This window comes from Vanellus vanellus, assembly GCF_965231255.1.
Source record: "Vanellus vanellus genome assembly, chromosome: 4".
Classification (NCBI taxonomy): Eukaryota; Metazoa; Chordata; class Aves; order Charadriiformes; family Charadriidae; genus Vanellus; species Vanellus vanellus.
The window spans coordinates 46640921-46668853 of NC_138909.1; the positions used below are offsets into that span (position 1 = coordinate 46640921).

General features: G+C 46.2%; 1 protein-coding gene across 1 annotated transcript; it reads left to right on the forward strand.

Moving 5' to 3' along the window:
• The first annotated feature begins 6162 nt into the window (after positions 1-6162).
• Positions 6163-25372, forward strand: PANK2 (pantothenate kinase 2). The gene is made up of 7 exons (XM_082482153.1): positions 6163-6415; positions 16236-16588; positions 17659-17912; positions 18920-19096; positions 19346-19469; positions 21433-21558; positions 22020-25372. Exons 1-7 carry the CDS (start codon positions 6220-6222, stop codon positions 22068-22070), a joined length of 1281 nt encoding a protein of 426 aa, XP_082338279.1. The 5' UTR covers positions 6163-6219; the 3' UTR covers positions 22071-25372.
• The last annotated feature ends 2561 nt before the right edge of the window (positions 25373-27933 follow it).

Below are 27933 nucleotides of genomic sequence, written 5' to 3' on the forward strand. Positions count from 1 at the left end.
TCTGGCTCTGCTGCTGGGATCTTGACTCATTTCTGCTGCTCCTTTCCCCTGGTGCTAGGTGCGCAGGCAGGACCCCACTGCAGCAAGTCATGATGCCTTCTAGTGATTCAAAACAAGAGATGTCCCTGTGATGAGGATGCACCAGGCCAGACTGTGTGGGAGGTGTCCCCTCTCCTAGGAGCTGTCGTCCTGCTTTGGTGCTTTGTTTTGGCGCATCCTCCCCTGGTCCTGAGGATCAGGGATGGGGTCTGGGATTGATTCACGTACACTGACACCCTGGGGATGAGGCTGAGGGTCAGGAAGGAGCCACATCTAACCAGCTTTCTCGGGGTTCAATCTCACTTCACCCCCCTCCAAGCAGGGAAAGGGGGTTATGCTTTAAGAGGGACATTTCATGCAATGCCAGCATTCAGCAGAGGTGGTTCCACACAGGATTGTTGGGTGTCTTTGATCTTTAGGCTGTATTTTTTGAGCCTGGCTTGGAGAATGGATATAGTTCTCGCCTTTCCTGACACCTGGTGCTATGGGATAGGAATATAGGAAGCTTGCGTCCAGGCTGGGACACAAATAGGATCGACTCTGTGCACTGCAGGGAGGTCATACCCAGAGGTCGAGCTGCTCTGGGTTATCTTGAAGGTCCCATTTAAAATTGCAGCCCATAATTTCCCTGCTATCCTCAGAGATGAGCTTGGAGTGCAACGGGATTGGGCTGCAAGACTTCAAAGATAAAATCCTCAGACCTGAATAAGTATGCCCAGCTTCCCCCTGCCCTGGGCAGATTCCAGGGGCAGAAGCGATGCTGCTCAGTTGCTGTTGGCACGCATTTCTAACTCTAGGCAGAGTTTAGTGATCCCCAGCTGTGCTGCCCGCTTCTGTCGCTGCTGCTGCAGGTTGTTTGCCATCTCTCATCTGTTCCCTCCCAAAAGCACAGGGGCACAAAAGTAACAAAACTACTTATTTTGTAGTTAGAGTGTTATTGTAGCGAGAGGATTTCTATTTTTTCTTTTTAAGCTTTAAAGACTCCAGTGTAGACTTTTGTGTTGTTCCACCCACCTGTGATCTGCTGTCAGGCAACAGGGGAGCTGCAGCAGGAGGCAGGACTGAGCAAAAACGTTTGGCCATCTGGTGGTGAATTTGCACAGCAAAAGACTCGTGCCGTGGGCTGGCACGGTTTGAATCCGGCAAGCCTGAAAGAATGCTGTGGGCATTAAAACTGTTGTAGTGGCCTGGTGCTGATGGCCGGGCTGCACTCCTAATCCAGTCTGTTGCTTCTTCTATACTTTACTGTGCCCAGCAACTTATTCCTCCTGGATTCCTTCCATTTGGCACAGCTTCCCGAAATACGACCTTCCTGCTGGCGGGGGAGTGGGAGAGAGATGAGCTCCTTGACGCCTGGCTGCAAAATGCCTGGAGCTCAGCCTGTGGTAGGAAGGGTCCATCAGTCCCACAACAAGGCAAATGGCTGCTTCTCCCTCCTAACACTTCCCCTTTGCCCAAAAATTCAAGAAGTGCCTCCTTTAAACAATAAGGACAATAAATATATGCAATAGTGAGGTGCTGATTTTGATCTGATGGGGCTGCTCTCAAGGTGAACTTGAGATGTTCATTGCTTGCTCAGTTCCTAGTGCTTTATCCATCAGAGGAAGGGACAGTGCTTTCAAATACCTTTGACCTCCTTTGCTGGGAGAGGGAACGCGGGGGCTGTTCTCATTTGAAGATAACGTCATGACTTGTCCGAAACCTCCCTGCAAGCAGGGAGAAGGACCTGAGATGTCCCATCAACAGTGCCCAGTGAGCTGCTTTTTTTCCTCAGCTTTCATAATTTTGTCAGTGAGGGCTTTGTAGAGACCTGTCACCTCCCTGTGAAAGCTGCAGTTTTCAGCTCTTTATTTGCAGTGGGTAAAGGGCAGGTTTAGATTAAACACCAGGAAGCAATTTTTCACTTTGAGGGTGGTAAGGCACTGGAACAGGTTGCCCAGAGAGGTTGTCGAGGCCCCATCCCTGGAGGTATTCAAGGCCAGGCTGGACGTGGCCTTGGGCAACCTGGTCTAGTGGGAGGTGTCCCTGCCTATGGCAGGGGGATTGGAGCTCGATGATCTTCAAGGTCTCTTCCAACCTAAACCATTCTATGATTCTATGTCCCCAAAACCTTTCACCTTGTTAAAAGGCTCATGTTTACTACTGAATATTGCACTAAAGAGTCCCCGTCCCTGGAGGTACTTAGGGATTGCGTAGATACAGTGCTTGGGGACATGGTTTAGAGGTGGGCTTGTCAGTGTTAAGTTAATGATTGGACTAGATGATCTTACAGGTGTTTTCCAATCTAGGAGATTCTGTGATTCTGTGAAATAAAGCAGAATCCATATCTTAAAGCAGAGTACGTGAGCCTGCATAATCACACTGCAGAATCCATCCCAAAGTTAATTAAAGAGAGGGGGAGTGTGCCTTCACATGCTTTCTGTGTGATTTGGAGGAAGTCTGTGAAATCCCAAACCAGCAGCATCCATACCAAGGCCCTCTTCCCTGATGCTTTACTTGCCTGTAGAATTCTTCACCTGAAATTCTTCACCTATTTTCCCACTACTTTTTAGCAATGGTGTGTATGCTTTGCCTTTTCATGTTGAATCACTCTTGTGAAACAGTTGTTTTATCACCACTTCAGACTCGATAAAAGCACATGTTCAGCTTTCTGCTTTGAAGTGCCAGTATTTTCACGATTGTAATGTAGCACTTTAAAAGCGGGATCAGCAGGTGAACCTGCAGGAGGGAACTGTGTCCCTGCAAATCTTTAAAAGAAAAAAAAGCCTTTTACTAACTGCATAATAAAATTGTTTGCCAGTTCACACTCAACTTTTGAGGTTACTGTGCATGTTTGTAAAATGAGAGGGACAGATATGAGCTTTTGAAGCCTCTGTGGAGCAAGGAGTTTTCACGTAGAAGTTGGCTGGAGAATTAAATCACCTAACTTACCTGCTCAGGGAGTGAAAGCTGCAAAGAAGGATCCAAACAGCCCTGCTCTGCTTTTTTGGGGGCGTTGCTCAAGTTCATGCACCTTGATTTTCCCATTTAAGAAGACAGGTGCTTTTAATTAAAGAAGACTGTTGGTACAACTTTTGCCATATACAATTCCAAGCAACTCTGTCAGTGGGAGTTGGACTGTTTCCCTTGCTGTGGAGCTGTATTTGGATTTCCTGGAGAACCCTTGCTTGTGTATCAAGAGTCTGCTGGGAATTCAACTTCCTCGCCTCTTTGTCCGCCTCTGGGGGCTTTGATCTTTGGGGTTGTGTGTTGGGCATGTTGAGGTGACACCTCCTGTTCCAGCATCCCAGAGACTAGAGGTGACCTCCTAGAGTTTGGGGGTAGGTTCAGACAGTGCCAAGAACAACTGAATCTACAATCTTCTCTCTGGTGAGAGGCAGGTAGAGTGCTCTCTGTTGCTTATAGCAACGTCTGGATCTGTGCTGGGGTCTTGAGGAGCAGGAGGTTTATGAAACGGTTCCCAGAGGAAATGCTTTGAAGGGCACCACTGGCAGTGACACAGCGAGACTGAGGCCATCAGTCCATATCAGGAAGAGGTGGACAGGATTTGGGGACAGTTTTCTGTCCTCTTTTTGGAGTAAGCACAGTTCCTGGTCTAGAGGATGTCCACTATGGCAGGTCATAGGAAGCCCAGAGGTTCAGGATGAAGATGGGGAGGGTGGTTCTCAAGGCAGCGTATAGCTGAGCTGCAGAAGTCGTCTCAGGATGTTGTGGTTGCCAAAGATGAACCAGACAAATTCTGGGAAGAGAAATGCATCAAAGTTTTTTAAGCAGAGGTCTGAACTGCACACTGTTGCAAGCTAGAAGAGTGTTTGGGAGAAACAGGGCCATAGGCAGCTGTGGCTGAGTGGTGGCAGACTGGCAGGGAAGGGACTGGATGTAACCGGGTGGACACCATGAGCAGATGTGTGCTACTCCTCATCTGCTGAACAGCTTTGGGCTTGGCCTGACGTGCAGAAAAGAGATGCCAAGATCACCAAAACCACTGCTGTGCCCAGCTCCAGCTCACCCCTCACTGGTGAGGGAGCCCTAGGGGTGAGCCATCCTGTGGCGTATGCCTTTTGGGGACAAGTAGGAAGCAGCATGATGGAAATAGCTCTTTTCAGTAGCATTACGTGCCCTCTCCATGCTGCCTTTTACGGAAGAGGCTCCCAAGGGCTCTGCTGTGTATTCACAGCTGAGACAGCTTGCTAGCTCTCCTCGCTTTCCGCTTTCCCAGCTAGAATTCTTGACATACACCCCAGGTATATGAAACCCATTCAGGCAGCGAAGCTCTCTGTATTTGGTTTTTAACAAAATGAGGGCAACACTTTTTTGAAGAAGGGTTATTTTTATTCAGAGAGGTTATGCTTTATCTCATATTGGTACCAACCCCATTTATATGCCTCCTGCACTTTCCCAACAGGATATTAAAATTACACAAACGAAATTTTACCCATGTCTTTGCCTTGTTTTCACCACAGCAAGCAGAATTCAGCAAATTCTTACTGAAATTATTACACCTTTTTTGAATGTCAGTCGCTTATCCCTTTGGTATCGAATTAATGCCTGAGGATTGCGGTGAGCTGAGATTAACACGATGCAGGTGAAGAGCACCATGGGTCACTGGGTTGCAGTTCCACGCTTGGCCGTGCTCTAGGTATGTAAGACATCAATTAACATTCCACCTAGGAACCTCCATTGTGTTTCAACGGGAGCTGTTACGGCATAATATAGTCTGGGAGTCTGTTTTCCTCTTGAGTGTCGTCCTGTTGATTGTTGCTTGCATCCCTCTTTATGGTAGCCTCAATTTTTCTGCTGCCTGGATGGCTCCTCCTGCAGTTGTTAGCTCAGCATTGATAAATGTAGGGCCAGAGTTTAAAGAACAGGATGCATCAGCACTTAAATTAACTTAGATTACGTCGTGATTTATAGGCGAGCTAGATTGGGTCAGATTGGGTTGGATGTATCCCGAATCTTTGACCCTTGTTTCTTTGTCTCTTCTCCTAAATCTCCTGTCTTGGCTCCCATTTTGTTGTGTTCGTCCTTTCTACTAAGCTTGCAAGATCTTTGAAGAACTTGAGTGTTTTCACCTCCCCTCACTGGAAGAGGGAGTTTGGATCCAGCTTGATCTCTGAGGCCTTGTGAAGGGGAACGGGACTTCGTTCTGCTGTCTGTCTGTCTCTTCCTCTGTAGGAGGGAAACCTTAGCCCTCCCCAACGAGGACGGAGACCTGCTAGTTGTCTTCCAGGATGCGTCGAGCTCAGAAACATCTGATTCTGTTTCACTTCGTGTTAGTGCTGTTATTGTGGCCCAGAGAGGCGGCCTTCAGAGACGAGGTTTTCCAGCAGCTCTTTGGGACAGAGCATCCTCACAGGCAGCATCAGCAGTGACAGTCTGGAGCTCCCCAAAGATGGCTAATGAAGGCGGAGCTGGAGGAGGGGGCGAGTTGTAGGTGGGGAACGAGGTTTAGACTCCAGGCCTAAATGGCACCAGGCCAACCCTGCACTGCCACCGAGGCAGGGCTGTGGGGGGAGGCCATGGGGTGCAGGCACAACATGGCAGAGGCCAGGGGGCCGCAGAGCCACCCCAAAGTGAAGGAATGAAGGAGGCCTCGCTATCTGCATATGCAAATAGTATGCAAAGCAGACCCCCCCCGCGCGGGCCAGTCCAACTAGGCCTACTGCGGTCTTCCTTACAGCCCCCTTCTGCGTTGCCGTAGTTACCCGGCCTGTCAATCATCCTGCCTTCTCCCGCCCTGACCGGGCAGCCGCCTCACATCATTTGACAGTTGTTGTGTCATTCTCTTGCCAAAGGAAAACCGTAGGCCCGCGCTGCCGCATATCGGCCCACCCCCGCGGGCGCCTTAGTCCCCGCCCCGTACTGAGCTCGCGCCTTCGATTGGGTAGTCGCGCTTGTCACTATCTGCGGCCGAGCGCGGGGGACGGGCCTGGCGCTCTGCTGCCGTCCGATCCCTGTCTCCCATTGGCAGAGCCGCCTGTCGTTCCGTGCGACGGAGGGCGCGGATTGGGGGGGGGGCACCTCACAGCCTATCCCACCTCCCCCTGGGGCCGGGGGCGCGCGCGCCGCGCGGGGGGCCGTTTGGCGCAGGCGCGCTGGAGGCGGTGGCTGCGGCGGTAGCGGCTGTGAGGAGAGCGGCGCGGCGGGGCGGGTGGCCCATGGGGCCGGGCCGCGCTGCGGATGGAGCCGCTGCGCAATGGCGGCGGCGGCGCGGAGGAGAAGCCGCGGCGGCGGACAGGGGCGGACGCGGCCGGAGCCCCGCGGCGGCGGAGCAGCGGGGCGGTGGGCGTTGACAGCGCGGCGGGGCCGCAGCCCCGCGAACGGGGCGGCTCCGTCAGCCGCCAGCGCCGGGACTCGGTCCGCAAGAACCGCCCGCGTGAGTGGGGCGGGAAGGCGAAAGGGGGGGGGGAAGGGGGGGGAGCGGGCCGGCGGGGTCTGCGGGGGGCGGGGCTTGGAGGGGCGGGGTCGAGGGGCGGGGCCCTGGGAGGGGTTTGAAGGGTGGCAGTGGGGAAGGGGCGGGGCCTAGGGTGGGGTTATGGTAATAGACTGGGTGGGGGTGGGGCTATGATGGGTGGGGCCAGGAGGGGGCGGGGTCAGGAGGGTGGGGTGGGCCTGGGGGAAAGGGGAGTCCTTAATGGGGGGTCGGGGGGGGAGACCAGTAGTGGGGTGAGGCAGGGAGGGATGTGGGGGCGGGGGGGGTAATGGGACCAGTATGCCCGGTCTGGGGACACCGTAGGGTAATGATGTGTCTGTCATGGCCTGTTTGGGGACAGGATGGTGGGTACGTGGTGGGACGGTGATGTGGCCTCAGCAGGTTGGGGTGGAGGATGGGACAAGCTGAACTGGAGGAGCTCTGGGAGATCAAGGGTGAGGTGGCGCCGGGCCTGGTGTGGTGGGACATAGCGGTGGGGGCTGTGGTGGGCACTGGGTTGGCCCAGTCAGGGACCTTGGACTGGAGGGGGAGGGAGGAAAGGTCACTAGTAAGGACACAGAGGGTGAGGAAAGGGAGACAGAAGGACAGACGGAGAGGCCAGGGTGTGTAGCCAGAGCCAGGGGGTAAAGGCTGTGTGTCTGGATTGGTGACTGGTGGAAGAAAAGCAATGGAGAGCAAAGAGATTGGTGTAAATTTTGGGAGTGGAGAACCCCGCAGGTTTGGCAGGGACTGGGCACAGACTGAGCCAGGCTTTGTAAGGAACAAAACTTTCCCCCAAACCACATTTTTAAATGCCGTATTGGAAATGGTCTGTGGAGTGAGTTAAGCGCAAAATGGATGGCAGCCTTCATTTTGGCAGCAGCAGGAACTGCTGTTCAGGTGGCTGTGGCTGGTGACTTACTTCAGCCATGTTTGAAGTGGAACTGAATAATTATTTCTTGACTTGCACTAGAATCCTTCCTGTTGGAAGGAAACTGCCATACCCTGAAAATGAAATAGCATCAACGTAGTTCCCTGTTACCTGTGCAGCTGTTAAAGGACATCAGCAAATAAGTCTAGGCTGAGAACAGGAATAAAACTGTCCTGCATCTTGTAGCAAGACTCTGCCTGTTGACTGGCAATGCTGAGATGTTATTGTTACCGTATTAATGTAAAGTTCTAAATGGTGTTCTTTCTGTTTATTTGGTTGCTGGGGAAAAAAAAGAAATTTCTCTTTCACCCTGTCTTACTGTGAAAAATATGAATTATATCTCAAAAGACTTTCAAAGACATTTGCTGAACTGGGTGCTGTTTGCATTACTAATTTCAAGGAAGTGCAGCTCAGCAATGCTAATGTAGCGTCAGCGTGGCTGTGCTAACCTGTGTTCCCTTTGCCGCTCCTTTCCTTTCATTTCCAGATCGTGCTGGATTAATGGAGTGATCCTGCACCAGGAAATGATTGTAAAGTTAATGTTGAATAACTGAGGTAATCATGGGGTTTTCTGCTTACCCAAGAATTAATAGGATGAAAGAGAAATTTAGTAGGGGGATGTAATGGCACTAGCAGTGGTGAGTATCCTTGTGATTTAGATGCAGCAAAAACAACTTTGTCTGCAAAAGTCCACTTGTGTGGCTGTCATTGTGAGGAAATCACAGCAAAACAAAGCAATGGGAGCTGTGGTGTTGTTAATTAGAGACATGCTAGTTAATAGGTTGTAGCTAGCTGTAGGGAAATGAAGGAGATCTCCGGTATGAAAATTAGGGTGGACATAGGTGGAGCTATCCACTAGATGATTATACTCTTCTGTCTAGCTTGAGGGCAGTTTCTGTTTCTTGTATAGAAAATTTAGTTTAAAGTTGGGCATTGAATTTCTGGTTTGCTGCAGTAAAGTTAAATGGAGAGACAGGTGTGGGATACTTCTAGGAAAATAGGTGTTCTGGCAGCTTCCAAGACAAGATTTGGATCCAGTCTGGAAGGTCAGTGTGGTATGATTCGGGTTTACAGCATAGCCTGTCTTTTCTAAATGATTTTTCTGATAATTGGAAGAGAAATGTGCTTGAATGAGTATATCCCTTAATAGAGACAATGTCTGATGTCAGAGTAAATTACATTTTGAAGTTAAAATGCTCAATCCCACATTAAGGAAGATTCAAGCAAGCCTAAATGAAAGCAAACCGCTTAATGGGCGTATGATCAAAAATGTCCTACTTTAGCTCCCACTTGTCTGCTGCTGGTATGTGGCAGACAAGCTTGGTGACCTTGAGGCTTGTCTTGCTGCCTGTGCTGGCAGATGCCCTGGCAGATGAGCTCTGTTTCCCCAGGAATGAAAGGATTTCAGCAGGCTGCAGTTCAAGCTCGTGATCTTTCTTCCTCTGTAGTCGTCTTTCTGTACCGGTAATGTGCAGTGAGGACTGTTTCACTGCAGAGATCAGGGAAGGTCTGAGACCGAGGGGAATTAGATTGGATATATCTGAAATAACCTGACCTGCAACAGTACAACCAACATTCGAGCTGTGTGCTTTTGTGCACCTTGGGCTATTAAATGTGTTCTTGGTGCACTTCAAGCAACTAAAGAGCTTTATCGCAGGCACCGTGATTTTCAGCATGCCACAGGCAAAAGGAGAAGAAGTCAAGGACACTGTTGCTCTCATACGGGAGTGAGAAGTGTCCTTGAAAATGTTCTGAAGCAGAGATTTAATGAAGTTCCTAGCTGCTTTGGAGTATTAATGTTGCTGGGATGTGAAGAGGAACTTGACAGGATTATTAGTACAGGCAGAAATGATAGTACAGAAAAAGCTTTATCAGCTCCAGAGACGATACAGAAGAATTCCTTTCTGGTAATGAATTATTGGTACCATTATTGAAATCTACACTTAAAAACTGGACTGGAAATACCCCAGATGAGTAAAGAGGATATTTACATTTACTTTAATGTAATTGTGGGATACCAAATGGCTTGCAGTCGCTAGGTTTAAGCGCCAGGCGTAAGACCGATGATGACCAGATCATAATGAGCAGTGGGATATTTTGTTGTAATGAATATTCCTTATGATAAAAGAAATAGGCCAGTGATGCAGTTCATCAGCTTCCTGTCTTTTCCCCTTCCCTCACTCTCTCCTAGCTCTCCTGTGCTTCTGTACTGCTCTTCCTGAAAACCTGGTTTCCTTGGCAGAGATGAGTTTAGGTTATTTCCCTGGTTAACAAAGTATGCTTCTCCTTTCTGTAGCCTATTTGTTAGTTCTCTGAGAAAAAAAAAAGCAGCTTGTTTTGATGTTTTTGCTAGGCATAATCCATAATGTTTTACTGTTCGACAAAAGGGAAGGGGAAGTAAGTTGCATAAAGTGTATTTGTGTTGTAGGGTATTAATGAATTCCAAAATAAAGCCTATAACTAAAATGTCAAGAAGAACATCCTGCAAGTAGTTTCTAAAAATGCATGCATTTGTGTTTTTAAAAAAAAAAAAAAAAAAGCACATCCTCATCCATACTGTAGTCCCTTCAACTGATCCCTCTTTTTGTCTTTTTTGTTTTTTAAGTTTCAGTGTCTTCTATCAGAATCATGGAAAGACATAATGTACACAGTATCCGAGTAGAGGTACAAATAAAAGGCTGTTTTGGCAGCTCCTTTGCAGTACAAAATTTAAGCTTTGATTTTTTTTTTTAAATACCTTTTTATGTGTTGGAATGGTGTATGAAATGTGAATTCCTAGCAGAGCCTATTTTTAGAGATGGGAGAATATGTAGACTTAGTGTTGCTTTATATTAAATGATGATGATTATTTTTTTCCAGCTGTAAAATTTAACACTATTAAAATGTAACGTTGAAAATTTTAGAATAATTGTAGAGATGCTGTCATAGGCTCAACTAAATCTTCAGTCTTCATTGCTCCTCTGCAGGCAAATCTTTTTAGCATCTGGTATAATTGGCTCCTAACTTAAGGATCAGTCTGAAATACGACTGCTTGTTGTATGAAGAAAATCCACCATGGAGATCTTTAATTATATCGCCTCTTTTATCTTGACACTTCTGCAGCTTTCAAAATAAGTCTGTTGATTTTTTTTTTATTTATATACTATCCACTTTTATGAAGTAATTTACATAACAAATAAAAGTATTCTGTTTTTCTTGCCCCAAAGAGCTTACAGTCTAGCTCTAAAAGGGATTTGAAGATGGAGGGTGGCAGCACTCTTGCTGTGGGAACACATGGTATCCTCGAGCTTTTCTGTGTAAAGTTATTTACTGCTAGCTGTAAGCTGGGCTAACTTTGTTTGCAGACCGCTCTTTTGTTTGTTGTTGCGGATCCACAGATTTGTCCATTAGAAGAAGTTTTATTTTTAAGGCAAAGAGCTATATGTAAATTGTGTCTATGAAAATGTATGTATAGAGCTGCTTTTTAAAAGCACGAGAAATGCTATGAGAAAACAATACTTTGTCAGGCCAAAAGATTAATTTTTTTCTTGGAAAAAAATTGCTTTAAGGTACTTTATAGCTGCTGTTGCAGCATGTTTCATTAGGGAAGCAAGTGAAAATAAGGTTCATAGTTTTGTGCCTGATCTGCTGAGTGGTGCCACAGTCTTGCCAGTTCCTTAAGTCACCTTCTTTGTACTCCTGCTGCTTTTCACACTGAATACCGTTGGATTTTTTTTTTTTTTTTGTCTTACACAATGTTTGAGAGTGGGGTTAGCAGCTGTCATCATGCCAACAAAGTAATATATAGGGTTTCTTTAGGGAAAAAGACTGTAGAAGGTTTTGAATGGAGCACAGTTATGGCTTTGAGAAGAGGATTTCCTGCCTTTCTTGTAAATGTCCAAATACCCAGGGAGAGACTAAACACTTCCCTGAAGGTCATAGAACCATAGCACGGTTTGGGTTGGAAGGGACCTTTAGAGGTCATCTAGTCCAACCCCCCTGCAATGAGCAGTTACATCTTCCATGAGATCAGGTTGCTCAGAACCCCATCCAACCTGACCTTGAATGTTCCCAGGGATGGAGCATCTACCACCTTTCTGGGCAACATGGGCCAGTGTTTCACCACCCTCATGATAAAAAATTTCTTCCTTCTATCTAGTCTAAATATCCCTCTTTCAGCTTAAAACCATTACCCCTTGTCCTATCGCAACAGGCCCTACTAAAATGTCTGTCCCCAACCCCAAGTGCTGGGCAAGAGGAGAGTGTAGAGGTTCACACTGTGATGCTCTTGCTGTGCTCTGCCTCTGAGTTTCTCATCCTCCTTATCGTTCCCTGGCTGGTGAGCGCTTGGAAAGGACAGACAGACACATGAGGCTCCTTCCCAGCATGGAGGGCTCCAAGTAGCAGCAGGGAGGTGGTGAAGAGAGGCAGGCAGCGTTTGCATTTTCTGCCTTGGCCATTAAAGCTGGTGTCTTCTTGTGCTGGTTATTTCAGCAGAACCTTCTGACTGAGAAAAATCAGCCTCTGGGCTGCCCAAAGGCTCCTGGATGCCACCAGTTCTCATGCCGCTTTAGATCTGCTGTCTTCTGCAGCAGCTCTCTTGGAAAAAATGCTTCAGAGGCTTAAAAGGGAGAGATCTTTGGATGGCTTTCAACTGCACTGTAGTTAGGGAAAAATCAGTGTTTTAAGAGAAATCTCGGTAGCAGATGGTGATGGCATTCATCCAAGAGAGCTTCCTCCCTTTGAAGGCATAGATTTTTCCAGTTCTCAGATATGGAAGAGCTGTTGCTGCCCTGCATGTTCGTGTTGGCTGACTTCCTGTAAGTGTATGAAAAAAAGTGGTTCTCCATGTTGTTGAAATAATTTCCTCCTCTTTTTTGTGTTTGCCACACCCCTTTCCTACAAAAATGGGTTTATAGGGGAAGTTTTTCCCATGTCCCAGATTGAGTGCTCTGTGCAGGTTTTACTGCATAGAAAATCCTTTACAGTATGTTAAAGAAGTACTTAATTTTGAGCTAGCATGCTTTTTCCTTGGATTCTTAACCTGTGGCTGGGATGTATATAATGAGAGATTCATAATTAAGAACCATTTGGTTTAAGTTAATTACTTTAATAGGCTATCTTTTAGAATTTGTCCCTGGTGAGTTACTGAAGGTGTAGCCAAGCTGTTGGCAGATTGAGAACACCAGCTGCTCCGCGCAGAGGCTTCCTGCAGCTGGTGCTGCACAGATGTGTGAAGCCAGCTCTGGGCTGAGGCTGTGTCCCAGTGTGGATGGTTGGATGCTCTTCTCAGGGCCAGCTGGGATTTAGCAGGGCCAGTGCTGAGTGAAAACTAGTAAACCTTGAGCCCAACCTTACTGCAGTTTACAAAAAGCAGTGCAGCCATGGATAACTGGCGCGGTTTAACCCCACGCTTGATGTTCTGCTAGTTCAGTGGCAGCTATAACAACACCTGAATAAGAAGTAAATTTATAGATATTAAAAGTTAAAGGTCTTGAGGACACCAAGAGTGAGCTGGGATGGTGTTTCTAAGGACCTGCTATCTTTTTTTGTGACTAGGAAAGCTTCCCAAACTGATGAACTGAGTTGGTGATTCTTGTGCCCTAAAATCTGGAAGGTTTGTGTCTCTGAATGTAGGAGTTTGGAGGGTGAACTTCACGGCCAACTTTAAAATGAACTACTGTTATTCAATTTAACAAGTGCACGTACCACCAGCTGAGCAGCTGCTCAGAAGTGGAAGCCCGTTAGCTTGTGACGAAGCAGCCCGTGTGGCGTTTTCAATTATGTGGCTTCAGCAAGGCACCATGCCTTAGTTTTTGGATGCTTTTCTGCTGTATCCCAATGAGGGCATCTCCAAGACCCCAGCCTGTGCTCTCTCTCCATTCTTACCCTTGCGTGGCCTGGCAAAGTGAAGTTAGGGAAAGGATTGCTGTCTCTAAATACAAGGGTGGGGATGCTTAAAAAAAAAAAAAAGTGCAGGCTTCATCATGCAGAAAAAAATTTGCATGTCCTGACAGGAACAAATATATTCCAGAAATCAAAAGGAGGTCTCCCAGCACCAGGACAGGAGCTTTGTGGAACCAATCCCATTATCAGAGCAGAGATGGTAAAGCAGCCAAGTGCTTTTAAGAGTGGGAAATTTGTGAAAAGGGAATCCAAGGTGTTAGTGACCACAACAGACAGGAGAAGACTTGGCTGAGTAACGTGGGAAGCCTCTTCCTCTTCCTTTTCTTCTGTAGAGCTTGCTAGTTTTACAACAGAGTTTAAGCAGTATTGAAAAGCACATTGCATGTGGGGGAACTGGTTTTAGTGATCCTATGCGTGAACTGGGTATTTAAATGGAGTGGTGTTTACCAGTTCCAGTCCCCGGAGGGACTGGAACAGCAGCAGAAGGCTGGTTTAGCTGGCAGTGCCCTGTTCTTACCTGTGTGACATTCATGGTATTTGTATTGCTGCTTCTCTCAATAGCAGGGCATGATCCTTGTTCAAAGCATTTTGCTGCGGTAGTTAGTTGGTAAGTCTAGGACTTTGATTCAAAGAAAGACAAAACACTTTGAGGCAGTCCTATTCTGCCATTAATATGGGGACTGCTGACTTACGGATGTATATGCCATATTGGAGATGGCTTTAATATTGCATCAGGTGGGCCTGTGTACCGGTTTTTAGGTTTAAGGTGTCAGGGTGAGCAGGTGAGTGAAGCAAGCAGATGCTTGGTGTTTGCTGCCCTGATGCCTGCCATGCAGAAGTAGAGTGTCAGTGTCCCTGTTGGAGTAGTCGTGGTCTCTGTCATGTCTGTTTGCCAGCTGAGCTGCTGTTGCCACAGTCCTCCACGACAAGGCGCTTTCTTTTAGGAGTGTAAACCTCCTGAAGTTTGTCCTCCCTTTCCCTTCACTTACACTCTGGGGTCTTGGACTTTCCTTCCCATGAGGGTGCTCCTCCCAGTCTGGTGTCCCTGGGGATATGGTTCTCCTGACGTTATGTGATGAGGCCCAGGCAGCCAACATTCCTCCCTTAAGAAGTAACTTAACTGTTTAATTTAGCTATAGTAAAGTTTTCATGAGGGAGTCTTGAAGTAAGATGCATATGCCAAGTGAAGCTTGGGGTTGACTTTCCATCCTGAAATGCTGATAGAGTTTGCAATTCTGAATTCTGGAGTAAGAATGAGAAATTGCCATGAAAAAAGTCCTTGATTTGCTCCTGCTTTCTCTCTCCATTGGACTGTGATTCAAATTCCTCTCTCATTCATGAACAGTTATTTTTATGTCTGTTCTTGTTTGAAGTAAATGCATTAGAAATAGAGGATGATTGAGATGTAGATGTGCCTCCTAAAATAGAGCTTGCATCTTCTTTCAAGATTTCTTTTGGTGATGTTTTGGGGTGGCCTCTACGTAACTATATAAAAATAACTCAGTGATAGAAAAATAATGTGGGTAATGGATGGTTCTAGTAGCTCCTGGGGAACTGTGATGCTCTAAAAGGGCCTGTTTGACCTCTGCTCTGTACAGCAGCCAAGTTAACCTGCCAAGGAGACGATACATCGTCTTCAAGCATGTGCTTGCCTGTCGGATTTGTGGTTTTTTAAAGATTGTTTGGTCTGGGAGTGAATTCCCCTCGTACCCCTGAGTTGTTTTCTTTCTGTCCAGCTTTCTTAAGTGCTGCCTCTGGGTATTTATTGCTCTCTGACTGCTTAGTGCTCCTGCAGCTCGAGTGGCGGGGCCTAAGCGTGTACCTCCTGCGCTGCCTGGATGAAGGGACAAGGAACATGCTCTTGCATGGGCAGTTCTGCATTCTGGGGGTAGCCACTGCTTCCCCGAGTTTAACCGGAGGGACGCTCGCTTTCAAATGGTGGTAGGAACGAGGGCTTCTTTGTGTTGCATGCTTATCTGTCTGCAGATAAGCAAACATATTTTGCAAAAATAACAGTAGCATGTTATCATTCCTGTCTCTGACATATAATAATTTATTAAAACCTGGGATCCTTCTTTCCAGAGGAATGTTAATAACATCTATGCTGCACTCCGGTTTATTTTCTAAACATTCCTTTTTTCCTTTTGGAAAAATCGTAAGGGTTTAATCCTGCTGCTGTAAGCCATAACATGTGGCTACGTTTTTCTCTTTGCTCTGGAGCCCATGTATCTTGTTAGCTCTAGCCTATCCTTTAGCTCATTAATAGTAATATTAATCTGTTCCAGCTCTCAGCTCTAATCGCAGATTCCATCTGATCAGGGTTTTCTCTTGATCTTTTCCAAGAAGCTCATTATCTAATACAGCTGTAAATGTTGCTGGGCCTGGCACTAATGCATATTTTGTACCATGGGGGAATTTGACTAATAAAATAATCCAATTAGACGTTTGTTTTTGTCTCCCTGGGGCATCTTAGATTACTTGTCTACCTCAGTTATGTGTTGTAATTAGTTAACGTTTGTGCATCCCTTTGATGTAAAAGCACTGGTATTATCCTTGGCTCTGGCTCAGAACTTTATAAAAGAAATAGCTGGGGATTAAAATTGCAGCAGTATCTAGCGGATGTATGGATACTGTCAGACCTGCACTGTGTGTACCTTCAGTGGTGATGGTGGTGTAAGTATTTTGAGGATTGCATATCAAGTGTTGGGAGCTCCTGAACATGACGTATCTCAGAACAGGAGTGAAGTCCATGTACAGAGGAGTCTCAGCCACACTTGTTAAAACAGATGAGACCGCTAACATTTACTTTTGTGTTTTCCACTTTAGAAATGAATAGATCAAACCAGCCTGCATCTCGGAGTCCCTAGAGAATTGCCTGAATTAATTCAGTTTATAAGTATTGCTGGTAGTATGACAGTATCATACCCTGTTTCTTTTTCCTTCTCTTTTTTTTTCTCCTCTCTTTAGTCTTTCCTTGGTTTGGCTTGGATATCGGAGGGACCTTGGTCAAACTTGTTTATTTTGAACCAAAGGACATCACTGCTGAAGAAGAAGAGGAAGAAGTGGAAAATCTCAAAAGCATCCGCAAATACCTGACATCAAATGTAGCCTATGGATCTACAGGCATTCGGGATGTGCACCTTGAACTAAAGGACCTTACCCTGTGTGGACGTAAAGGCAATCTGCACTTTATACGCTTTCCTACTCATGACATGCCTGCTTTTATTCAAATGGGAAGCGAAAAACACTTCTCAAGCCTCCATACTACCTTATGTGCCACGGGAGGTGGAGCGTACAAATTTGAGCAGGACTTTCTCACAGTATGCATTTTTGGCTTCTATACAATTAGGATCTGTTAGTGAAATTTTCTTAAAGCTGAAAACTAGAAACCTTTCTTTGCAGACTCTAAAATTTCTCTAAGTCTTAGGTTTGGAAGAGTGTACCTAACTCAAATTAAACTTGGTTCAGGAAACAGCATGTGGAGTCAAGTTCGCATCTCCAAATTAGGATACTTTCTTTCCTGAAAGTGCATGTAACATTCCTGTAACTCTAAAATTATTCTCTAACTTCCATGGCATGTGCTCTTACAAGACTTTCTCTGTATTAGTAATCTCTGGTTATGCTGATCTCAGTCTTGTGGGTTTCTTTCTCATTGCTGTCTTTCACATGCTTAATATTTGTTTTATTGTTCCTTTGCTCATGTGGTTTCATTTCTAACACACATGTGAGTGAGCTGATTGAGGTTCAGTCAAATTTGGTGGTGAATTAAATGAAAGGAGGTTAGTAGCTGGTATTTGACATAGTGTGGCTTCATTGTAAGTTTGAGTCTTGTTCACAGGTAAAAAACGTGTGATAAATACTTTGTTTAACCAGGGCTTTAAAAAAATGTACCAAATATGGAGGCTTTTTGCCCAGTCGAGGCAGTGACATTTTCATAACTTCCTCTGTTTTCTGGGTGTTTTTTTGGCTGGGTTGTTTTTTTTTTTTGTGTGTTTTTTTTTTTTTTTGTTGTTGTTGTTTTGGTTTTTTTTTTGTCCAACAGTTAAGTCCCTTCTCATTTTTCTTTGTTTTTCATGCTAATGCCTCAGAGTCAGGGCCTAAATCAGACCCTTGGAAGTTGATGGGATCCTCTTGGCATCCATCTGTGGATCCAGTTGTTTGATTCCCCCCTCTTGCATGTCTGCACACTTTAGGGCTGGGGTAGTTAGCAGTCCATGTGCGTGGAGAAAGATGTAGCCCTCCCGTGATCTGTACTTCTCTCACCCACCACAGGGAGTAATCGAGATAGCTGAATTTGGCTGGCAGTGAATGTATTTTTCTAGCCTTGAGCATAAACACTTCAGATCCCTAGCTACTTCTTGAATATTCTTTTTCTTTTCTTTCCTGCCAGATGGGTGACCTTCAGCTTTGTAAGCTAGATGAACTCGATTGCCTTATTAAAGGAGTTTTGTACATTGATTCAGTTGGATTCAATGGACATTCAGAGTGCTACTATTTTGAAAACCCGACGGATGCTGAAAGATGTCAGAAGCTCCCATTCAACTTGGAGAATCCGTATCCTCTCCTCTTGGTGAACATTGGCTCAGGGGTCAGCATTTTGGCTGTGTATTCAAAAGAAAACTATAAACGGGTAACGGGCACCAGGTGAGTACTGCGAGGAGATAAATTCACTTTGAGTTTTATTTTAGAATCTGGAATGTGTTTCTTCATTGTAGATGACATTTTTCCAGGGCAAGCTGTTGAGTTGAATGACTGAGCTCCTGCTTTTACTGCTGTCCATAATCTCTGCCAACAGAAATCCTTCCTGAAAGAGAAAATCTGAATTTCATGTTTTGGTTTCCTTACTGCAACCAGTCTCTTTAATTCCTACAGCAGGGCAACTGAAAAAACAGCTTCTAAACTGTTCTATTTGCCATCAGAGAGATCCCATAGTTTGGGATCATTTCAAGTATACTCATCAGGATCATCTGAGCAACTTTTAGCTTTGATCCTAGCGGTAGATATTTGCATCCTGACTTTTGAAAGTTACCTTATTTTGGTGGAAGGGTTGCTGGCACGGTAGTAATTCCCCAGACAGTTGCTGGACTGCTGCAGCTACCCTTCTCGAAGATGCGACTCTTGTTGCCAGGCAGAGCTCTGTAGCTTTAAGCTTTCCTGAATTTCCTGAAATTTAGCAATAATAATAAACACACCCCCACACCCACAAATCTTACTCTTACTATACATCATTATTGGCATGCGTGCACAGTAAAGTGAACAGGCATGTAGTTTTTTCCTCTTAAGTTTTGAACATACTAATACTCCAGTTATCCCTCAGGACTAATACTTATTTTAAGATTGACTTCTATGACTGATGGGAGGAAGGTGGATATTGTAAAAATAAGAAAATTAGTTTGTCATTTAGAAACATGTCCTCTGCAGGAGGCTGTGAGGGTGTGGGATTCCTTATAGGCTGTAAGTTATTTGAAAGTAACAGATTTAAAGAAAACTGCTGCTCTTCCAAGACTGCTCTCACTGGAAGGAGAAGAAGCTGAAAGAATGGGGCATCCTGAGCTAACTGAGCAATCCAAGCTTTCAGTGGAACAAGTCATTTTCTTTCACTGTCTCTTTAGAAGCAAGATAGGTGACTTTAATTTTGCTTTACGTTGCAGCCTTGGAGGGGGAACCTTTTTCGGTCTCTGCTGCCTTCTTACCGGTTGCTCCACCTTTGAAGAGGCCCTAGAGATGGCTTCCCATGGAGACAGTACCAAAGTGGACAAACTAGTGCGGGACATTTATGGAGGAGACTACGAGCGATTCGGATTGCCAGGCTGGGCTGTAGCATCCAGGTAATGACTTGACTGGTTTTTATTTTCATGGGAGATTCTGCAAGGATGAAAAACTGGATTTATGTCTCTTAGGAGAGCCACCATTCCTTCTGTTGTTCTGTTTTACCAGATCTAAATTACTGATAGCAATGCTTTTTAAAGTTAGAAAGAAATACGTGAAGATTAATCACTTTGGTTAAATTAGCAGTTCCCATTTTCTCCTGGAATTCTGATGCAAACGAACCTTTAACCCAAAAACTGTCTTTACAGCTTTGGAAACATGATGAGCAAGGAGAAGCGGGAATCTGTCAGCAAAGAGGACCTCGCGAAGGCTACTTTAATAACCATCACTAATAACATTGGCTCCATAGCACGGATGTGTGCACTTAATGAGGTATTAAGGAGAAATCTGTTTCATTGCATCACCTTTGTGCTGCTGTCACGCAAAATCTCTCGTTCTCTGCATACACTTCTGTAGATGTGTGTTCATACTTGTCTTTTTGGATGCTCAATAAGTTGTAATCTGCTCATTTTGGATTCTTCAATAGATTTTGTCCTTGCTCGTCTGCATAGTTTGAGTCAGATCATTGTGCTGTGAATGAATTACGAGTTGGCTGTTGGTCTCATTAGGTCCTCTGCTTGGTCAGGAGTTGAACAGCTTGTCTGCGGTGGTTTGAGGAACAGAAGGTGTGTGATCAACTACAGCTCTTGGGACTGCTGAGAGAGAAGAAAAGGTGGGGTGGACAGGTGTGGAGGCTGGATACCTTTCCTCTGTTGTTTTTACGAGTTGCTCTCAATTTCTTGGTCAGACCCCACCACTTCCACGGCCGTTTCTGTATCTTTGTGCTTTCAGCTTCTTTACAGTGCTGCCTTGTTGCATTCATGTCAAGCAGCATTGTACAGGGCTATGAAAGAGCAGAGACATGCTCTCCACTCCATTCTGAGCCTGTTCCTGTGTGATGAGCTAATGGGGTGAAGCATCCTCCTGACTCCTGTTGCTGTTGGCAAATGCTTACTCTTTACCTTCATTTACTGCTGAAACTAAGCAAGACATATTATAAACAGTCTTGCCCACCATACATCTGCTGAGTCTCCTCAGTCTAGAGTACACAGGTGAATGCAGAGAGGGTGCTGAATAGCTAGGGGAAAGTGTTAATGAATGTAGGGATGGGAGGGAAATCTGTAGAAGGATGCAAGTGAAGTAGCAGATAGGACTTGATCCTGATTCCTCAGTAAGAGGAAGAGCTGAAAATTTATTTTCTTGTTGGAGAACAAGAAAGCTTCAGACTTGATCACTTGGCTTGGGAGAACTATTTTGGGATTGAAAAGTTTGACTGGAAGTCTAGTCTGATTTAAATCCAAAACATCACTACTTGGTTGGTCTTTTCCTTTCAGAATTGTGTTAGTTACGGGTTTCTAAATTTTTTTTTTCTCCCCCGTCCCGTCCCTGCTCCCCCTCCCCCCCCTTAATTAACAGTAGAGAGCCATTCAGCTTTTTTAATGATGCATCAAAGGCCAGAGTTGGGGGGGAGAGAGAGGAGATGGCACTTGATGATCAGTGCTCCTAGCCAGTATAAGGATCTTATAGCAAAAAAACAGATTAGTTAATTAGAAGAATTAGTTAATTAGCCTGTTAGATTAATTAGTTAATTAGCTAAATTAGAAGAGCTGTAGTTACACCTGTCGATTTCTGGGTAGTCTGGAAGAGTCTGAATAAGAGCCTGTGTCTTAACGTGACCTGGCTGATAACTGCTTTCTGATAGAACTGTGGATGTTTATAATGTTCTGCAGATCCTGCCTGATGCTTTCAGCGTTTACTTGGTTCTTTTTTTGTGTGTGTTTGGGTGTAGCCTCTGGCCCCTCCTGTTGCAGTTCCTCACCATCTCAACACACCCTTTTTGATCTTGCCTTGTTCTTTTGAACCGCCTCTTGCTGCTGCCAGACCCCAAGCCGACTCGGTGTCATCTCTTGTTTGCAGATCGACTCTATTTGGTCCAGTTTTAAAATTCCAAATTCAGAAAGCTGCAAATGCATTGTAACTTTTCTCTCTGCAGCTCCCGTCCTCACTCACCAAAGTAGTTATGCTCCTTAACTGACAGAACAGCTATTTGGGGTGGTGCAGTTTCTCTGGATCTGGTTGCTTTAACGTCAACTGGTGATTTCCCTCTGCTTTCAGCTGGTTGTTTTTCATCAAGTCTCACTGGAAAGTGTATTTGAAGAGCTGTGTATGGCATTTTTAAAAGGCACTATAAGTGTAACTTTTTTCTTCTTGCTCTAAGGTGGGGGTTTCATCATTGCAAACAGAAAATGGAATTCGGCCTTTAATGTTCCATTTATTTTTCTCTTAATACTTGCAGAACATTAATCGAGTGGTGTTTGTTGGCAATTTCCTTCGGATCAATACAATCTCAATGAGGCTTCTGGCATATGCTTTGGACTACTGGTCGAAGGGACAGTTAAAAGCACTTTTTTTGGAACATGAGGTGAAATTACTTTTTAAATTTACTTTCTCGTGCCAAAATTTAAATCCTTCTTGAAACAGCTGTGTGGGGTCTGTAGCTGTTGGTGATACACGCTCCGCAGCAGGTTCCCAGTGCTTTGTTACTGCAGCCACAGTTACTGCCATGCCCAGCGTAGGGTCAGAAAAAACATGTATATTGTTCCAGTAGCTAATACGAGAATTGTCTACTACCAATTTCATCTTGCTTGTGAACTTTCTTTTAAGACCATTGACAGTATAGATGATTCTGTGCAGCTCTGCTCTGCGATACAGCGATTATAGTTAGAATCTATTTTGTAATGTATCTACCTATAGTTACTTCTTTCCACTCTCCCTTTATAAGTTGTTAAAATTACACCATATGTGTAATATTATTGTTCTTGTGTCAGATGTGTGGCCATGTTTGAGTTTTTGATAGATATTCCTGTCTTGTTTGCTCTTCAGGGTTATTTCGGTGCAGTCGGTGCTCTTCTGGAACTCTTGGATTCAGCCTGACTCCGTGCAGGTCCTGCACATTGGACCTACAAAGTCGGGGCGCTTCCTGGGTCGCTAAGCCCACCTTGCGCTTCAAAGCATCTGTTCAGTGACTGTTAAACTAACTGTGCGTGACCTAATAAGAAAAGGAAAGGACTGTTTGGTTTCAACTGTTTACAGACAGAAACACATCTTCAATTACAACACAGGTTTGTTCTAAAGGAGCATATATGCAAACATGCTGACTGAAGGTGGGGGTTTTATCTGGAACATCTCTGGGGCATTTAGTTGCTGACACCAAATAGCCCTTTTTATGTAGTCTTCTACATATGTTTAATGGTGGTGACATAATAGAAGGCTTTCACTCTATTCCCTCCATCAAGATTCCTTTGAGTGCTGAATATCTACCCCATCACACTTTATAGAGTTCAGCTGCAGTGTTTTATGTGCCGCAAATGAAAGGCATCACGTTCGCATTATGCTGTAAATTGTCTGTAAAGTGGAAAGAATGTCAGCGCAGCTCTGGCATGTAGAAACCCTACGGACCACTTATGTCTCCTCTGACTTGTGCAGTGGCCTGTCAAACACCCTTGTGCTATCAGTGAGGCTTTACTTCCGTTACCGCAGGTTCTTATCAATGTATACAGATTATCAGAGACAAAAAGTAAGGCACAAATCCTGTGTCTTGGGTACCCCCGATCTGCTCAGGTTGATCCTGGTTTCAGCCTGTACTGTAACACTTCTGTGCAGACCACAGTAACCTTTTGGTGTATGCCGTAGTGCTGGTGTGGCCCTAGGGGTGTCTAGCAGCCTCTGACCCGGAGACCTGCTATAAGCCAATTTGAAGATGAAATAGTGGGGGTTTTGTTTGGGGTTTCTTTTCTCTGTTGTAAAACTTGGCTGCATATAACGATACCAAAGAGATTACTTCTTCTTTCAGTCATACACTTGGGATCTTCTCTGTAATGTTGCATTTTATATTTATTAATTGCTAAACTAGTAGTTTCTGGGGGAAACCTTGCCTTCCCATATGCATGCTGTACACTTCTCTGTTTTCTCTGTGCATGCGCTCTTGCATACAGCCTGCAAACTGGGTCGCTGCAGTTTGGAACCCCTAAAGACCTCAGGATGTGGATTTAGAAATGGCTCATTGGACTCCAAATAAATGATCTCTCAAAACAAGAGATGCTGGTAGCAGACAGCAGTTTAAAAAAAGAGAAGCCGCACGCATATGGTTTGTAATCTGACCTTCCTTCCTCGTGTCTCTGCTTTGCCCTGCTCTTTGCAGTTCTTCCCAGACTTGGGTCTTGCATTATGAAATGAACAAGATCTTTAGCGAGACGGGCGTTCACGTGCTCTTTGCTGTGTTACCAGCATCAGTTATTTCAGTGTAACTGCGCTCCAGCCGGGGAGTGGGGAAAAACCTGCTTTTCTGAAGAGCCATCTGCACCTTCCCTTGATGATGTCAGCTAAACGGAGATACCCCTTCAGAGCGTTCTCTGCATTGCGGTGCTCTGCCTTTCCAGCTGAGCAGCTCAGCTGTGTGTAGAAGCCGTCCTTCTGCCAGCGGGGTGAAGTGCTCTTCTATCGAACCCAAGTGCAGATTGCTTCTTGGGGTTTATCCCAGGACATCGGAATGACCGTCATCCTGACTTGAACACGTCTTTCAAAGTCACGGTTTCTTTTCAGATAAGTTGATTTTCAGCTCTCTGATCCCCGTGCACGTTTTGATGCCTGATGGCAGCGCTGGGCAGTCCGTGCCGGTTTAGTAGCTCACGGTTTGGCCGCAGGAACGCACAGTAGAGGTGCAGTAGCAGCACAGCAAGTTGGGTCTGACTCTACCCGTAGCCGCAACCTGAGATGCGAGAACACTCGCAAGGTGTTCCACAGCTCACTGGGTTCATTGCATGGTATCTGCCTCTCTTTTGGGCCTGAAATGGGAAGAAACTACAATTTTTGGAAGACGTAGTCTTTGCTAGATTAGATCCTACATGATACTTCTGTGAAGGCGTGCCCTGTCAGCTCTGTGGGGTGAGTGTCCCAGACAGCAGGCACAGCGTCAAGCAACGCGTTTTCTAAACTTCAGTTGATTGAGGGCCTGAAACTTCCTGAATGCATCCAGTAATTTGGGAACTGCAAAAAAATGGGGGGGAGGAGGGGGAAGAACAGTGTGTGTGTGTGAAAGGTAATCTCTGCCACGTGCTGTCAGCAGAAGAAAATTTTTGTGCTTTTCCTGCAGTATAGTGCAGGTTTCATATGCTGCTCTGTATGCGATATAACGTGTTACTTGTAAAGGTGAGGGGGTTGAGCAGGATAATAGAGTTATAGCATGGTTTGAGACGGAAAGGACCTTCAAAGACCATCTAGTCCAACCCACTGCCAGGGACAGGGACATCTTCCACCAGATCAGGTTGCTCAGACCCCCCTCCAACCTGACCTTGAATGTTTTTAGGGAAGGGGCACCCACCTTCTCTGGACAACCTGTTTGCATCTATTGCATCTGAGACCATTTATTCTTCATTTCTTGTGAAATCGCATGAAAGATACCCTGAGTAGGTGTGTTAAAAACAACTCCACTTTTGAATTGCTGACTGTAGGTTTTCTGGACTTAACTCTTTCTCTACCACGTAAAATGTAATACACAGCACATCACTGGCTGCCGTTTCAGCCAGGTCACCCACCCGCACAGTCAAAACTCGGGCCCTGGTTTGACTCGTGGAAAAGAAAGAGGAACACACTTTGGCTTTTTGAGATCTCTTTGTGCCCAGGACCTGCGGTTGCTCCTTGGTGTAATACTTCAGTGATGTGCTGGGCTGGTGTGGGCTTATCGGGTTTAATTAGTCCTGAAATCTAAATCATTAGATTTTACACAGACCACGTCAGTGTGGGAGGGTATATATAAATCTCCTCTGAGTCCTCCTAATGCCAGAAGAGGGGCTAATTTTTTTTTTAATAGCAGTAGCCTTTGGGAGCTGAAGACTGGTGGGAGGAAGAAGCTACAGTGAGGTGGTTCTGTGAGGCAGAGGGAAGCTGTGGAGAGGCGGGGGGCCCCTGCAGTGCCCCTGCAGCCCCGTCTGCAAGAAGTCCCTACCCTGCGGCGCCGGAGTAGGTGCCAGGCTGATGTTCCTGGGAGCAGAGTCCTGCGGGTTTCCTAGTGTTTGTTCTGCGCGCTTGTGTGTGTAACTCCCTTTTCTGTGGATTTTGAGTAGATCCTGTGTGGTCTGATGTCCAACACCAAAGTCCCTGAAGTATTGTGTGTATTTTTTTGTAAATTGTTTTTTTCTTTTCTTCTTGTAATAAAATATTACAGTTATTTTCATATACTTGGAACTCTTGTTTGCTTCTTGTCTCGCTCTTCCTCACTACAGAGCAAAGGGATGAACATTGATCTGAGCAGGCATCAAGAGCACGCCAGTGAAATGGGTGTAAGAGTCCTTCACCTTTCAGTTGATATTAGAAGCTTATCAACAATAACTGTCAGCAATCCTTAATTACTTTTCACTCCCTGGGTGCGTTCTGCTCTCTGGAAATTGCATTGCAAAGCACATTAATGGAGGGGGAAAAAAAGAAAAATCAGTATTTGGCTGTTGCTTGTAGTGAGAGAATGCCTTCCAGACGCTTGGTTGCTGCTTGAGCAATGCTGCGGGCAGTTCTTAACTGGATACCTTAAAAATGGGGTTCTAACCCAGGTTTGACTGAAACCCCAACATGAGCAGGACTCTGTGCTGCTGAGAGAAGGTGGATTTATGCAGGACTGGGGTTGGGTCTGAGCTTAATTTTGCAGCTGGGCTTCGGAGCCCTGAGGCTTTGGGAGGGAGATCAGGTGCCTCTGTTAGCAGCAGTGGGCTCCTAGCACCGGTAAGTCCAGTGAGGGAGGCTTCTAGCATTGTTCCAGGGCAAATTGCAGCTTTTTGGGGTTTGATGAAAGACTTTGGTGGTAGGTAATGATCGGTGCTTTGGAGGCCCTTTTGGACTTCAGTATATGGATGATATATATATATAGGTTGGATTGGAGGTGAAAGCAAGGATGTCTCCAGAGCTTGAACCGTGAGATGGAAATAACAAAAATTACTGTGTGTTGTGCATCTTGGTGCTGGATCCAGACTGCGGCTCGGCCAGACCTTCTGCTGCTTTGTCCCACCAGCGGGAATCTTCACTCAGTGAGCTCTTCATGACCATGACTGTCTGGAGCTTCCAGAAGATGACTCGAAGGGCAGCAAGAAGGTCACTCCTTGTGTTTCCTTCTGCAGAAGGTGAAGCATAACAGCTCCAGGTGGGACCTGCCCCCAGCACCAAGCTCTGGGGTGCAGCCAGCACTAGAGGGCAGCATCCGACCACGCTGGGCAGGGACGGTGGGACAGCAGGACACGGGACAGCAAGGTGGGAGCCCTCCTTCCTCCGCACCAGGTTTCTGCAGGGATCGCATCCTGGGATGGCCCCAGTTAAGGAACCCAAATGGAGACAGGCATGGGTAGGGTGGAGAGCAGAAATTTGAGGAGGAAAAGAGGATTTTCCGCCCATCTCATGAAGCCTGGAGGAGGACCAGGGGTGCAACGGGGCAAGCAGATGAGTTTTCCAGCAGGACCCCAGGAAATCCCATGGTGTGGAGGCTGGGAGCTGAGCTTCTCCATTAGCCCCTGCCCACGGACTGGGGTCTGGGCTGGGAAGGTTGTTTGGAGGAGAAAACTTCTCTTCCTGAGGTGGGCAGCCAATCCTGGGCCCAGGACCTGCAAAATCCCCCCTTGGCCAGGGATTTCCAGGGCACATGGTGCAGGGAGGATTTCCCCGATCCACAGCTGGCAAAGCTTCGCTCAGGGCCAGGGAGACATGGACAACATGAACCCGTCAGCCCCCTTCCAGCCCCAAACCAGCCCATTTTCCAGGTTTCCCCCCCAAGAAAGGGCTGGGGCCAGACATGGCACAGTGGGTCCCAGCCCCACTGGGGACAACTCTGGGGGTGACACAGGGCTGAGCAACAAGGGATGCTCCCTTTCACATGGCTGGGGTCGCCCAGGTGCAAACTCCCCCCCTCCTGCAAACACACCCTCACTTCCAAAACCGGCTTTTATTTACATTTCAAGTCAAATCACATGCAAACCGTTGTTTTTTTTGTTTTTTTTTCTTTCCTCATTTTTCCTTAAGAATAGTGTGATTAGCAAAAAAGATGCATTATTAGAATTTTAAAATAGCAATTAAATATACAAAAATATAGCTTACAAAAAAAAAACCCCAAAACAAAACAGCGAATGTTTTAAAAAATATTCTGCTGCAGAATTCGTAGTGTACAAACACGTCTATGAGGCTCCACGCTCCATAAACAGTCTTGGGAGTCGCAGGGTATTTACAGGAGAGGCGACAACACCCGGAGCCTTCCCAACCCCATACCCCATCCTGTGCTGGGGGCGGGGCTGGGAATGCCACCGCTGTGTAATACTGACACCCCCTCTCCTGTCGTCATTCCCCATCCCCCCCAAAAAAAAAGGGAAAAAGAGTTGCCAAGATGGAGGGGGACACCAGGGCGTTTGCTACGGTGCCCAAATTTGCCCCATGAGGTGGTCAGAGAGGGGAGGGGGTGGCACAGCTCCCCCCCACCCCCTCCAGCAGCTTTTGCACTCAATGATGGTTGGGTTTGGGGTATTTTGGCAAGGCAAAATGCTGCCAGCTCACCCCTCTCTCAACCAGAACCCCCCCAGGGCCAGGCTGAAAACGACAGGATGAACCCAAAGGACAGGATTTTTTGCTGCCCCCACTGCCCTGTGCCACCATTTCGAGGAGGTGGCGGTGGCCACCGGCTCTCACTGCAGATGGTTTACGCCAGGATCGTGCCCTTCGGAGGGACTAACGGCCCTGCTGAGGTAGCACATCAGGCCGGGGAGGGGGGTGA

Bases quoted from the DNA above. Each gene is read 5' to 3' on its own strand.
- PANK2 (XM_082482153.1), top strand. From the start codon at position 6,220: ATGGAGCCGCTGCGCAATGGCGGCGGCGGCGCGGAGGAGAAGCCGCGG. The intron at 6,416-16,235 runs GTGAGTGGGGCG...TCCTCTCTTTAG, and splicing joins GGTCCGCAAGAACCGCCCGC to TCTTTCCTTGGTTTGGCTTG. The intron at 17,913-18,919 runs GTGAGTACTGCG...TTTACGTTGCAG, and splicing joins AAACGGGTAACGGGCACCAG to CCTTGGAGGGGGAACCTTTT.